Raw genomic sequence first — 12,828 nt, forward strand, 5'->3', positions numbered from 1 at the left:
TCCACTAATACCTTTTATTCAGTTTTTAACCATACCAAGTGAGAATCAACAAAATTGTCAATTTTTCCAATGGCAATTGCTCCACACCAGAAGGTAGTCATGACTCTCAAAGAAGAAATAATTTGGGTTTTTTCTGCCTTCAAAATGTTTATCAAATCCTGTTATTCTCACAGGCTTTTGAAACACGTAGAAAATAAGTAAGAAATATTCCAATGAATGAAACATACCAAATGTCAGTAATAAGCAAGACACATTCCTTTGGGGAAATGGCTGTTAAAAAAAAAATTCAGTCTGTATGCGCAAATAAAGCAAGGAAATTCAGTCTTTTTTTTCTTCTTTAAAAATCCGTTTTTCCTAAAATATCATTCCACAAAATTGGAAGTGAAGGATTTAAAGGTGAGGAGGGAAGGGAGGGCGGGAAGGAGCACACACCATTTTAACACAAAAAGTAAAATTGTACAAACTTAAGCAGTTTATAATAGACCAGGATCATATTCCAAGATACCAAAGGTTGGCTGAAGAAATTCACCATTTGGAAGGAGCTAGGATTTGTACTGCTGTGTGAAAATCAGTGATGAGGAATTCACTGCCTTGGAGCCAGGCCCCGTCCCACTCCAAATCCTGGTTTCTGCACCATGCCTCCACGGGGCGGGCCTCTCATTCCACCACCCAGCCCACCTCGAGGGCCTCCAGGTCCCCGCAGGCGATTATCTCGACGGTCCCCTTCCCGGGCGGCTCTAGTCTTCTTTTCTTCCACATTCAGGCGGACTTCACCTCTGAACATGATGGGCTGTAAGAATCAAGGTGAGCAGATTTACACAGAGGGCTTATGGACTACTGACTATCAAAGAGGAAACAAAGCTATTTTAAAGAACCAGCAACGTACAAATCAGCTACATCTTCACAGTTCCATCTCTGTCTCAAACGCAGAACACATAACTTTCCCATTAACAGATACACAGAAATGCAGTTAGGTATGCAACCTATTTAAAAAAAACTCAAATTAAACAACACAGCAGCATAAGTTATTCTCACTGTATTTATTAAAGCAAATCTTATATTCCTATAGAATTATATAAATAGAATAATATAAATAAAAATTGCCAACTTTTCCATGGATTTGGAGGCTTAGAATGAAATCCCATCATCACCAAATGTGGAATGATGGTGCTGCGCATATTTATGCAAAGTACATACATGTTTCAAAAACATCACAAATTTCATCTAAATATAACTTTAACAAAATGCTATCTAACTTAATAGAATCTTGAAAAATACTTAAGATAATAAACATATCAGATCTTAGCAAAGAAAAAGAAGATACACCCACACTAAGTCTTAGGCCTTCTTTTTCACCAACAGAGCTAAAGTAGACAACAAAGGGGGTTCTCAAGGTTCCAATGAACTTGATTTATGCTCCATGCTGGCATTCACTGCTTTTCTAACTGAAGTATTTTTTTAAATAAAGATTCAACAGTTCTTACTATGCACAAATGTTCTAGATGCTTGACATTTGTTATCTCATTTAATCTTCATTAACAACCCCTTGAGAGCTATCATTACACCTATTTTATAGAGACCAGCAAACTATGGGCCAGGGAGGTTAAGTAACTTAGACCACATGGGTCACAATGCTAGGGACTGATTTAAGAGCAATGTAAACCAAGGTGTCCTGACAGGGAAGTGTAAGCTCTGACCACTATGCCACACACACAGCATGTCAAACACCACACAGCACGTCAAACACGACTGCTCATATGTGGGCTATTTCTGGGCTCATAAAAAATTACTGAAGGGAGTACGGTAGATTTCTACCAATACCGTGGGATGAGGGAAAGGCAAGCTACATTTGAGGTTTCCAAAGTCCACATCAGTAATCTGAAAGCATACATGAGGAAAAGCTTACGTGGTGGGGGTGGAGCCAGGGAGCCTCTTTTGAGCTCCAAGTCTAAATTACATTTTTAATTCTAATTACTTAAATGTATACATTTATAAATACGTATTTTAACAAATATTCACATGTATTTTATATACACATTATATAAATCACACAACACTAATGTGAAGCACTGTTCTAGATAAAATGGGAAAAATAAAATCATTTCAAGTCTGAAAAATAAGAGGTTAGGAATGGAAGTATTTAAAAGGCAGTTATTGAAGACATCTCTGAGGAGGTATCACAAAGACAGAAGCAATCTAAATGAAAAAAAGTGCCAGGCATACTTACAACAGTCCCTCTCTGAGGAACCTGACCTCAACAATTCTTACGCATAAAGATGCCATGACTTACCCACATGCATTAAATGAAACAAACCCCTATCCTGGATAATTAACTAGGAAGCCAATTATCAGGTCTGACCTCGTCTGGCCAATTGGGAATATCATCCCATCTAAGACTATAAAATCCAAGGATGCACCAAAAAGTGGTCTCTGGATCTACTGCAAGCTCAATGGTAGATTTATCCACAAAGCCTACTGAACTTTTCTAGGTTCAGTACTCTGTCCTGGGTGAGATAACCCACTATTATCTCCTCATTCCTGTTTTGCAGGAGATGCTTCACAAAGATAATGGTCAAACAGTTTGATACATAATGCACATCTGTAGATTAAGGCTCACTCAAATGTTATGACAACATTAAATATTGTGGCATATCTATTAACACTCTGAGGAACATTGGAGGTTTTGGAGAGTCTCCGGGAAATAAAGATCTACACCATTTCTATAACATGGTTAATAACATCTGTAGTTTTAATTTGCAGACACTGAAAGCAGATTAGTGGTTGCCAAGGGCTGGGGAGAGGATATGGGAAGGGACCGCTTTAAGGATAAGGGGCTTACTATGGATGAAAATGTTTTGCAACTAGATACGTGATAGTTGCACAACAATCTGTATTAAACGCCACTGAACTGTACATTTTAAAAAGTTAATTTTGCTATGTGAATTTCACCTCAATTGAAAAAAGTGAGGTCTTAAAAATCCCACATCCATCTCACTAAATTAACAGTACTTACACTTTTGTTCTTCCCTTCTACTACTATTGCTACAAAGTGTTTTTCAACTAACGAAAGATGTGGGGGAAGGGAAAGGCCCTTTTAAGTACACAGTAATTGTGTTAGTACAAAAAAAAACTGTCATTGTACAAATCCCTCTATTATTAGAGAAAGTACTCTTAACATCAAAAACTCGGTTACTTAAGACAGCAGTTTTGTTTTTTTAAACTCCCAGGCAGTGATGGGAAATATTACCCCAACATGCTGGAATAAATTGCACTTTATATATATAAAACATAATTTTAATTTTTAAGAATGAATACATTAAAAGAGCAAAGATACATTCTTATTCTTAACAAAATCAAGATGAAAAGCCGCTTACCCTGTTGCTAAGGACCTTCTGAACAGGCTCCGAGTCATCAAACACAACAAATCCAAAATTGGGCAACTTCCCGCCGCTGTTAATGCGCAGCTCCACCACATTCCCATAATCTGCAAGTGAAACACAATTCTCAAATAACTCAGAACATTCCATCTAAACGTTACATGCACACTGTCCAATATGACAGCCACCAGTCAGTCCCATGCGGCTACAGACAACCTGAATGCGGCTAATCCAAAGTAAGATGCGCCCCAGGTACAAAATTCACCCCGGACTTCAGACTCAGCACAGCCACAGGCAACAAAGCTCATGCTTCCAGAAGTTGAGATGTTTCAGATACACAAGATTAAATAAAATATTAAATTATTCAGTTTCTTTTTACCTTTTAAAAATGTCACTAGAAAACTTAAAATTACCTATGTGGCTCATTTTCTACTTCTACTGGACAGCTCTGTATTAGATGAATTTGGCATTTAAAACTCAATAACCTACTTTGAAAAAAATCTTTAAGCTCTGATTTGTCCACCTCATGAGGCAGGTTGCCAATGAAAAGCTGGTGACTGTCAGGGTGTCTCACGATTCTTCGCGGTTCAACATCACCTTGCTCACCAGCCTCACGGACTGAAGAGGAAACAAAAACAGCAATGAATTGGAAGAGAAACAAGACACCTCTCAGTAACTGCTCCATTCAATACTTTTTTCTCTAATGCTCAATACAGATAATTACATCAGTTCCACTATATAGACACATATATACATTTTTTAATCTAAGTACACAAATATCAACTGCCCTCCAACAAGCTCTCACCCTCAACATCCCCAAACTAGAGAAGCCATCCTTCTGAGCTCTCACCTGGTCTAGGTCCCCTCTGGGGAGGAACATTTATTCTCTGTTCCCGAACTCGTTGATCCCTCTGAGGCCTCTGCGGTGGAATCTGAGACTCAGGCTTAGACTCCGGACGAGGCTAAAAAATTTACACATTAACTTTTGTGTAAAAGCAAAGCAAGTTTAGTTTTTTTCTTGTGAAGTTTCCTAGCTAACAGTAATGCTTACACTAGAAAATGACAATTCTGTCACAAAAAAAAATAAAATAAAATAAAAGCCACCTTGTACCCTTCACTAAGTAACTGTGAAACCACGTTACACGAAAATACAAGTAAATTTGCCTAATATGAACTTCATCAGAAACTCACCTGTGAAGCCGGGACTTTAACAACATGAGGTGGTATCCCAGTAACTGGGACAGCTCCACTGGGTGGAAGGTTCTTACTGGTCACAGATGCCCAAGAAAAGGTCTAAGGGAACCACAACAACATTAGCTGATTATATCATTATCAAAACAACATGAAAGCTATTAGCTTTTGATTTCTTGTACATAATATACACATATTTTCATAGGCCGATGGAATTTTTAAGTAACTTGACATTCCTTCCTCCCCACTTTCAAATTTAGTACAAATACCCCTGAAGACTAGTTATCAAGTATCAGCAAAGAAAATTTCTCTTTCCAAAACCTCTGATTCTCTTGAACTCTATAGCATAAACACTGACCCAATTACACCAACTTTAGAATTATCTAGAATATGTTTTCAAGCCATATCAAAACCACCAAATTCTGTTATTTACTTCTTAATGATCTTATCTCCATCTCCAATGCTAGGACCCTAATCCAAGATATCATTACCTCTCTCCAGGAATACTATAATTAAGCCACCTAACCTGTCATAGAATCTCAATCCAGACAATTTACCTTTCTACCTGCTAGCTGAGGTCAATTCACTATTTCTCTTTCCTGCTCACCTATGAAAGCTTCCAGAGACCAAGAACCCTATTTACTTTACCAACAGTTCCTCTACTTAGAACGATGGCAAGTGAATTAACCATCAGGAATAAAAGGCATTAAAAGAACCCTGGTCCCATAAATATGGCACTAAAACATTCCTTCACGGAGTATCAAATGTAAAAGGTTCTGAGAGTACCGCTGACATCATCCTGACGTGATTCAGGGAGAGTCACTGAAAAGCTTCAAACTTTTGAAATCACAGATTCTAACTAGAAAAGTAGTTATATTTCAACAATGTTTCCACTTCCACTATTAAGTTATCCTCAAATGGATTTTACAGAAAAGGGCATGAAAAAAATCTGTTGTATCATGTTAGTTTTTAAAAACACAATCACTTGTTTCTTATAACAAGCACATAATAATTTGCAACTTCTAAGAGGAAATATTAAAAAGATGAGGGGTTTGTTGATATGGTGATAAAACAGCACCTGAAATTACTGGTCTAAAAAGTATTCAAAGTTTCCTTACAAGAGGGAAAAAAATTACTTTTGATTTGATAAAGCAATATGTATCTTACTTCTTTCTGAGGCATGGTCAGTATGTAAGAAATTTCCCTCAACAACCAACATGAAAATGCACCTACAAAAGTCAACTAACAACAAAAGAGATTTTTAAAAATAGACTGGAAATAGAGTAAGAATGAAGACACACTGCATACTCTCAAGTCCTCCTGCACGCTCTGGGCTGCGTCTGCAGGTGCTGGAGAAGAGCTCTTCTGAGCCTCCTCAGGAGGGCTTTCTTCCAACACTGGCTCAGACTTTTCCTCTTGGACTTCAGAAACAGGTTCCTGTTCTGGTTCTGGTTCAGGATCAGGCTCTGGTTCAGCAACAGGTTCTTCTAAATGTTCTTCTAAGTCATTGCTGCCACAGTAAAATTTGAGAAATATCATTCTGCCTCCACTGATTAAGCAAGAAATTCCTAAGTATTTAACTATAGAGACCTGAACCTAAAATTAGCCCCTCTCCCACCAAAAAAGATCTAAGAATCCCGTATCTGAGTATTAAAACAAGATAACTTGTTAAAAAAGCCCTCAATGAGCAATCTTACCTGCAGTCAGACTTGCTAAATTCTGATTAAGCAAATGCATCAAACAGATCAAAATGAACCAAACCAGTGTTTCTCCGTTAGAATCCCCAAACTATTACAATTTACCTACGACATATAACAAAATTCTAATAGGCTGTGGGGAGGCGGGAAAAGGGGAGTTGTTTAATAGGTACAGTTTCAGTTTTGCAAGATGATAAGTTCTAGTGATCTGTTGCACAATCGTGTGCAAATACTTAACACTACTATAAAGCACACTTAAAAATGGTTAAGGTAAATTTTATGTTACGGGGTTTTCACTACCAAAACAATCTCTTATAATAAACATACACAGAATTTTGGAGAAAAAAAGACATCAGTGATGACTCAGAATAGTTCTTAAACTTCCACATAAGTCACAGGAAATGTCTGTTAAAGCTTTAAGTGTATTCCCCTCTGAAATTCTAATGTGGTAGGTTTGTAGTAGGACAACAAATCTTCATTTTCAAGGAGCAACCCACGTGAGTAATGTATTCAGTCCATCACTAAAGGATACATCTGAACGTATCCTTTAAGCACTGAATGCTAATACTCACCCTGGGCATCAAGTAAATAATTCATTTCATTACTACCAAACATTTCTGTTCTGGTTACAGATTTAAAAAAAAAAAGGAAAAAAACACCTTAACATACAGTCACACATTTGTTTTCTGGGCTAATAAATAAAATTCTTTATTGCTACTTAACTCATGTCTGAATTTCTGCCCGTTTCTGCCTAAATCCTTGTGCATGTTATAGTCCTCCCAAAGCACTTAATGCAATGCCTTGGTATGTTAAAAACTTGATAAATCCTAAATCTATTTTTCCACTTATGGCCAAGAAAAAACTAAACCACAAAGTGACTGCTGGACACTATTTAAGTAGTCCTCAGAGTACAATCTACATTAAACAAGTTATATATTTATGTTAGCTCAGAGACCAAAAGCAAAATCTTTCTTCTGGGAAATTATCATTATTTTCTGAGACTTCTGAGCATTATGGCTGCCCTGCAACAAAGACAAAGACTAAACAACCTGAATGCTCAGGCAGCTCTGGACAAAGGAACAAAGTTTTCCTCACCTGACAGTTTGATCATAGAAAGTTCCAGAATCATCAGGTACCACCTCAGGTGTCTGCTGTCTTTCTTCAGGTTCTTCCACTTCTTCTTCAGATTCTAAATGAGAAAAGAAATTTAAAGTAATGTGTACTTACTTATTCACAAACATACTTTCACAATGCTCATCACTATCAAAAAGGCAATGAAATAGGAAAAGTACACATACATAAAAAAGTAAAGAGAACAGGTCAATTGGGTAAAATTGTGACATGGGTTTTAAGGACAGAAATAAAGCTACTGTAGTGTTTGGGTTAAAAACATAGTCTGAGGTCACATTGCCAGCAACCCAGCTCTACCACCTAACTAGCTATGTTACATTAGCAAATTCCGTGCATCTCAATGCCTTAATTTATTAAATGGGAACAACAGTACCTAAAGTACTTATCCGTAAAGCTGCTGTATTAACACAATAAACAGGAAGCACTCAGTCTTGTCCCAGCCATACAGAAAACACTAAAACGTTAATTACTCTTACATGTTTAGAGACATCTCTCCATGGGTCTCTTGTGTTTCTGCACAGCTTACAGTTGAGGCAATGGCTACCCTTTGTTCTAGACTATCTTTTAAGAACATTTACACAGCAAACAGCCTCGAGAAGTGTCTCTCTCCAGAACAAAAGGCAGGCATGGCTGCTGCCCATCACAATATTTCCATTTCTTTAACCTACAGTTCTATCCTTGTAATATAATACACCCCACATTGCAACGCAGGTATCAGGTAACTTCTTCAGTGTCCCAAGGAAACTGGCAAAAAAAATGTTACTATTGTTGCTGTGAGTACAACCTGTCTACTTCTGACTTAGGAGTTTTATGTCTTCTACCAGTATCAGTGAACCAGGCTAACCTGTTAGCTTCAGGTAGGTTAAAAATCTCAAAGCCTTCCTATGTCTTGACAATCAGAAGTTACTAATGAAAAACAGAGAGAATTATGAAAATCAAGAAACCTATACTCTTCAGGTCAACCTGAGGCCATCAAAAAAAAAAATTTAGACAAGTTACTTACCCTCCTGAGGCTCAGTGACAAAGCCACCAAAGACCTCATCTTGGTATCTGAAGATATCATTGTGAACATAGAACTTATTTGCAACAGAGCCCTGTAATGCCAACAAAACGGTTTCATTTATTCGGCAGACTTTTAAAAAGCCAAATCACCCTACACCATGATTCCCAAGTGAAGGCAGTATTGCCCAGTCCAGGAGACATGTGGCAATATCTGAAGACATTTTAATTTTAGGTTTCCCATCAGAAGTACAACTGACAACTACTGAGTAGAGGGCAGGGATGCTGCTATAAACATCCTACATTACACAGGACAACCTCCACCACAAAAAATTATCCAGCCCAAAACGTTAACAGGACCAATGCTGAAAAAACTCGGCTCTACTAAGGCTGTTAAAACTACATTCAAGTAGACTGCTTGAAATACCACCGGATGAATATCTAAAAGTTGATAAAGCTCTAAATATTTAAGATGCCATAGCCCACACTTCGAATAATTTCTTCAACAATAAATACGTATTACCAACTGCAGCAGAAATTCAAAAATTCCCTAAATCTGTGGGAGGTGCAAGACACAGCTAAGTCTAAATCCAACTATGTCATTTACCAGATATTCAATTTCTAAGGCACTTTCTTCATCTATAGAATGAGACACCAACTTATACCTTAGAGTTTTGAGAACTGAGACAGTTTATGTGACAATGTATTATACTAAGGTAATGTTAGAATCTTCCTCTTTAAAGGAAAAAGAACTACAAGTAAACTTAGAATTAGCAATTATCCCATGATTACTTGAATATTTAGAAGTTCATCAACAATTTTAACACTACAGATAATCTAAGTCTTCCTCTAAAAATCTTGACTAAAATGACTCCGTGTAATTTTTCACACTGACAGTTGAGTTATTTTATATTCAAACAGAAAGTGATAGAGGTTTTAGACTTACTATCCTTCAATAGAAAATTATCTTAAGGGTAATGCTGGAGAAAACACTGAATCAGTAAGTCCTCATGGAGCCCCTTCCTCGTCCTCATGCAGATAGGCTTCCTGACTGTGTTCAGTCTAGACAAGCCAGGAAGACACTACAAATGCAACTGAGCAACATAAACCTTCTGCCCTTTCATGGTAAACATAATAACTAAAAAAACAGGGCTCCGTGAAGAAACAGCTAATCCCAGACCTTGGGTTGGGGCAGGAGCAGAGAGTGCAAGATGAGCCTGACGCATTTTGTGCCACCAAGTGCTCCCCACCTCTCACCCTCTCCATGCAAAAAAAAACAAACAAAAAACCAAAACCAAAAAAACCAGAAACCAGCTCAAAGGAGCTCACACTTAGCAGATCTGGGACATGTGAGACATCTATATAAAGTTAGTAATTCATTAAATCCATTAAATAAACAAAGACCCCATGACAGATAGAAGAAAAGGCAAAGTTCTTTACAAAGAATGCCAACTAATAAATATAGAATGAAAGAACCATCAAAGTAGCAGCTGATTCTGGCAAGTATCAGTGAATGCTGAAGAGTGCCTACAAGTGTGATGAAGAACAGAGTACGTGCACAGTCTCAAAGACTGACCCACAATTTACTTATTAATGAGGAAAGTAAAAATACTAGTAATAGACTAAATGACATCAAGAGCCTAATATGAGGTACAAAAGACATAACCTAAACCTAACCACAAGGAAGTATCAGATAATTCAAACTGAGCCATTCTACACAGAAACTTGTGTCCTCTTTAAACATGTGAACACCTTGAAAACCAAGATTAATGAATTAAAGCAGATTAAAGGAGCTTCAATAGAAAACACAGCTATGAACAACATGTAAGCCTAGACTGAATCTCGGACAAGAGGAAAAAAATTACTATAAAGATTATTATTGGGACAACTACCAAAATTTAAATATGGACTGCAGATGGATAATGGTATTGTATCAATACTTCCTGAACCTGGTAACTATACTATGGTATGGAAGGCAGTTCCTTACTCTTAGGAAATGCTCACTTAAGTATCTGAGGATAACTAGGTATCGTATCTCCAACTTCTCAAAAGGTTTAGAATTAAAAATGACAGGTAAGTAGAAAAAGAATTATAAACGAGTGGGCAAATGTTGACAGTGGCTCTAGGTCAGATATATGTAGGAATTACTACAGTACTATTATTCAACTTATCTGTAAATTTACAATTTCAAACCGTTCATTGTTTCTTTGTTCATACCTCAGGAGCAAGGACAAAAGTCTGCATGAATCTCCTCAAAGCCTGGTTGTTATTAGAGAGCAAGCCCATCACCTGGACCACCACGCCGTCATTCAGAGTGGCATGAGCATCAACGTGGCGGATCTTAGTGTGGCAATTGGTGAAGTTTTGTGACATAACTTTCCTATGGATTTCCTAAGGAATTAAGACAAGAGGTAAGGACTCAAAATTTACACAGCCCTCAAGAACAACTAACTTTCTAAGACAACAAGCATAGAGAATTTACCTACGCATATTCAAATTACAAACTACATGGACCCCACTGTAATTTGTACACTACATTCCCAGTGGCCACCTTGAGACTTTTAAAATTACTGTCCTGAATTAATATACCTAAAAATGTTTACAACAGGTGATCCCCATACTAAAACCAATTATTTCCTAACAAAAAAACTTCAAAATATATCATACAAAACGAACAAAAATGACAATCTAAGCTCTTCAATGACTATCACATAAATCAAATAGTTACTGAATACCTAAATCTCCAAACAGAAGTTGATCTTCTTCAAATAGATTTGATCTTCAAATATCAATAACTCTATTAAGCATGTATCCACTTCAGTTTTATGGGTTATGTTCTAGTTACTTAACAGCTTACGTAAAGCTTGTTATGCTTACTTTCTGTCCATAGACCGCATCTGCTGGCTTTCCATTTGAATCCAATCCCCCATGAACATAAGAAGAGTTCTTTCCATAAAATCTGTAAAACAAGAAGATACTTGACATCTTTAAGTATCCTAAGACCAAGTATTTACTGTTCATGTTTGGTACCCATCTGCCTCACTGGTACGTTCTTGGAGGCTGGAATGTGTTTCTCTTTTCATCTTTGTATACAAATCATACATCCATCCCCTACATGTCACAGAATTTGCACAATGGGAATGAATTTGGTCAAGGAAGCAGAACATTTATCCCCTCCCCCCACAAGTCACAAGTTCCAGGTCTCAGGACAATTGTGTTGGGAAGGATTTGGTAGTTCATGTCAGAAAGATCACTTAAAATACAAGCCCTTGCTTTCACTCAAGGTGAAAACAGACAGTTTTGATACAGACGAGGACACCTATATTCTCCACAGATTTGAGAGTCCTTTTATATCTGAGAATACATATGTTGAATTCCCATTAAAAACCCAGTAACTCAGGCAGACAGATGGGTCTGAGGAGTTTTCCAACAATTTCTGCTGATGCATCAACATGTTCAGACTTAATTCTTCATAGCTTTAATTCATCTATATCCTCATCTACTTCATCTTCATTACAATACTCAATTAGGAAAGTGCCAACCCTATCCTAATCACACACACAGGGAAAATGCCCTAACTCAGGGGATAACCACTATTAGGATTTCTTGATCAGATGAAAAAGTTTTCACATACAAGCTTATTCATGTCATTCTGCATCCTGATTGTACTTTCCTCTGCCCCTCAAAAAGGGACAGATCTGGGCCCATGTAGGTCTCAAATCTACCTTACAACTTTTAAAGTCACTGAGAGGCTGCATGTTAGCCAATCAGTTCATTGCTGGCTAAGCCACCTTTCATCGTACCTTAGAAATTAAATGTGAAAAAAGGATTGTTTGAATCAAAAAATAACAATATTGACCAAGAAATACATTAATGTATATGGTTAGTTTCTTTCATCTCCTGCTCCATTTTAAATTCCAAATTTGTCTAACTGCAAAGGGCACAGAATACAATTTTAAGAAAAAATACAACGAAAAGGGAAAAAGAAAAAAAGCTGAGACTTATTCTATCACTTTACTAAGTGTGAATACCAAATTTTGAACCTCTTAATATCTTTACCTGTAAAATGAAGTTAGCGCTCCTACAATGCCTTACTAAAAGGTTTTTATAAAGATCAAGAGTAAAAAGGTTAAGTGTTTCAGAAATTGTGAAGCCTTAAAAAAAAATACAAGAGATATTTTACATTTTCAGAGTCAGGACTCAACACAATTTATAAATATTCTTTTACACCTAATAGTCACGTGGTATACAATATGCAATCAGCAGAGTACAGAGGAAAAATAGTTCTGGTCTGACAAATACACATTTTGAAATTTCTAAGAAATATTTTAAGTTCACATAAATAGACAAGAGTTTTGTATAATGCAGCATTGTTTGTAGGAGGAATTAATGGAAGCAACTTACATATTCATCATTAGGAGATTAAGTATAAG

General features: G+C 36.9%; 1 protein-coding gene across 2 annotated transcripts in view; it reads right to left on the reverse strand.

Annotated features, from left to right (window-relative positions):
* Positions 1–12,828, reverse strand: part of G3BP1 (G3BP stress granule assembly factor 1) — a 27,876-nt gene continuing 15,048 nt past the window's right edge. For both annotated transcript variants that reach the window (XM_031672782.2, XM_072954243.1), the window contains exons 3-12: positions 11,273–11,354; positions 10,613–10,786; positions 8,400–8,490; positions 7,361–7,454; positions 5,877–6,078; positions 4,569–4,670; positions 4,228–4,339; positions 3,867–3,995; positions 3,375–3,484; positions 1–790 (exon numbers count right to left, since the gene is read on the reverse strand). In XM_031672782.2, coding sequence (XP_031528642.1) covers positions 584–790; positions 3,375–3,484; positions 3,867–3,995; positions 4,228–4,339; positions 4,569–4,670; positions 5,877–6,078; positions 7,361–7,454; positions 8,400–8,490; positions 10,613–10,786; positions 11,273–11,354 — 1,303 coding nt within the window. In that variant the 3' untranslated portion in view covers positions 1–583. The remainder of the gene's footprint in view (positions 791–3,374; positions 3,485–3,866; positions 3,996–4,227; positions 4,340–4,568; positions 4,671–5,876; positions 6,079–7,360; positions 7,455–8,399; positions 8,491–10,612; positions 10,787–11,272; positions 11,355–12,828) is intronic.

This window comes from Vicugna pacos, chromosome 3 (genome assembly GCF_048564905.1).
Source record: "Vicugna pacos chromosome 3, VicPac4, whole genome shotgun sequence".
Taxonomy (NCBI): domain Eukaryota; kingdom Metazoa; phylum Chordata; class Mammalia; order Artiodactyla; family Camelidae; genus Vicugna; species Vicugna pacos.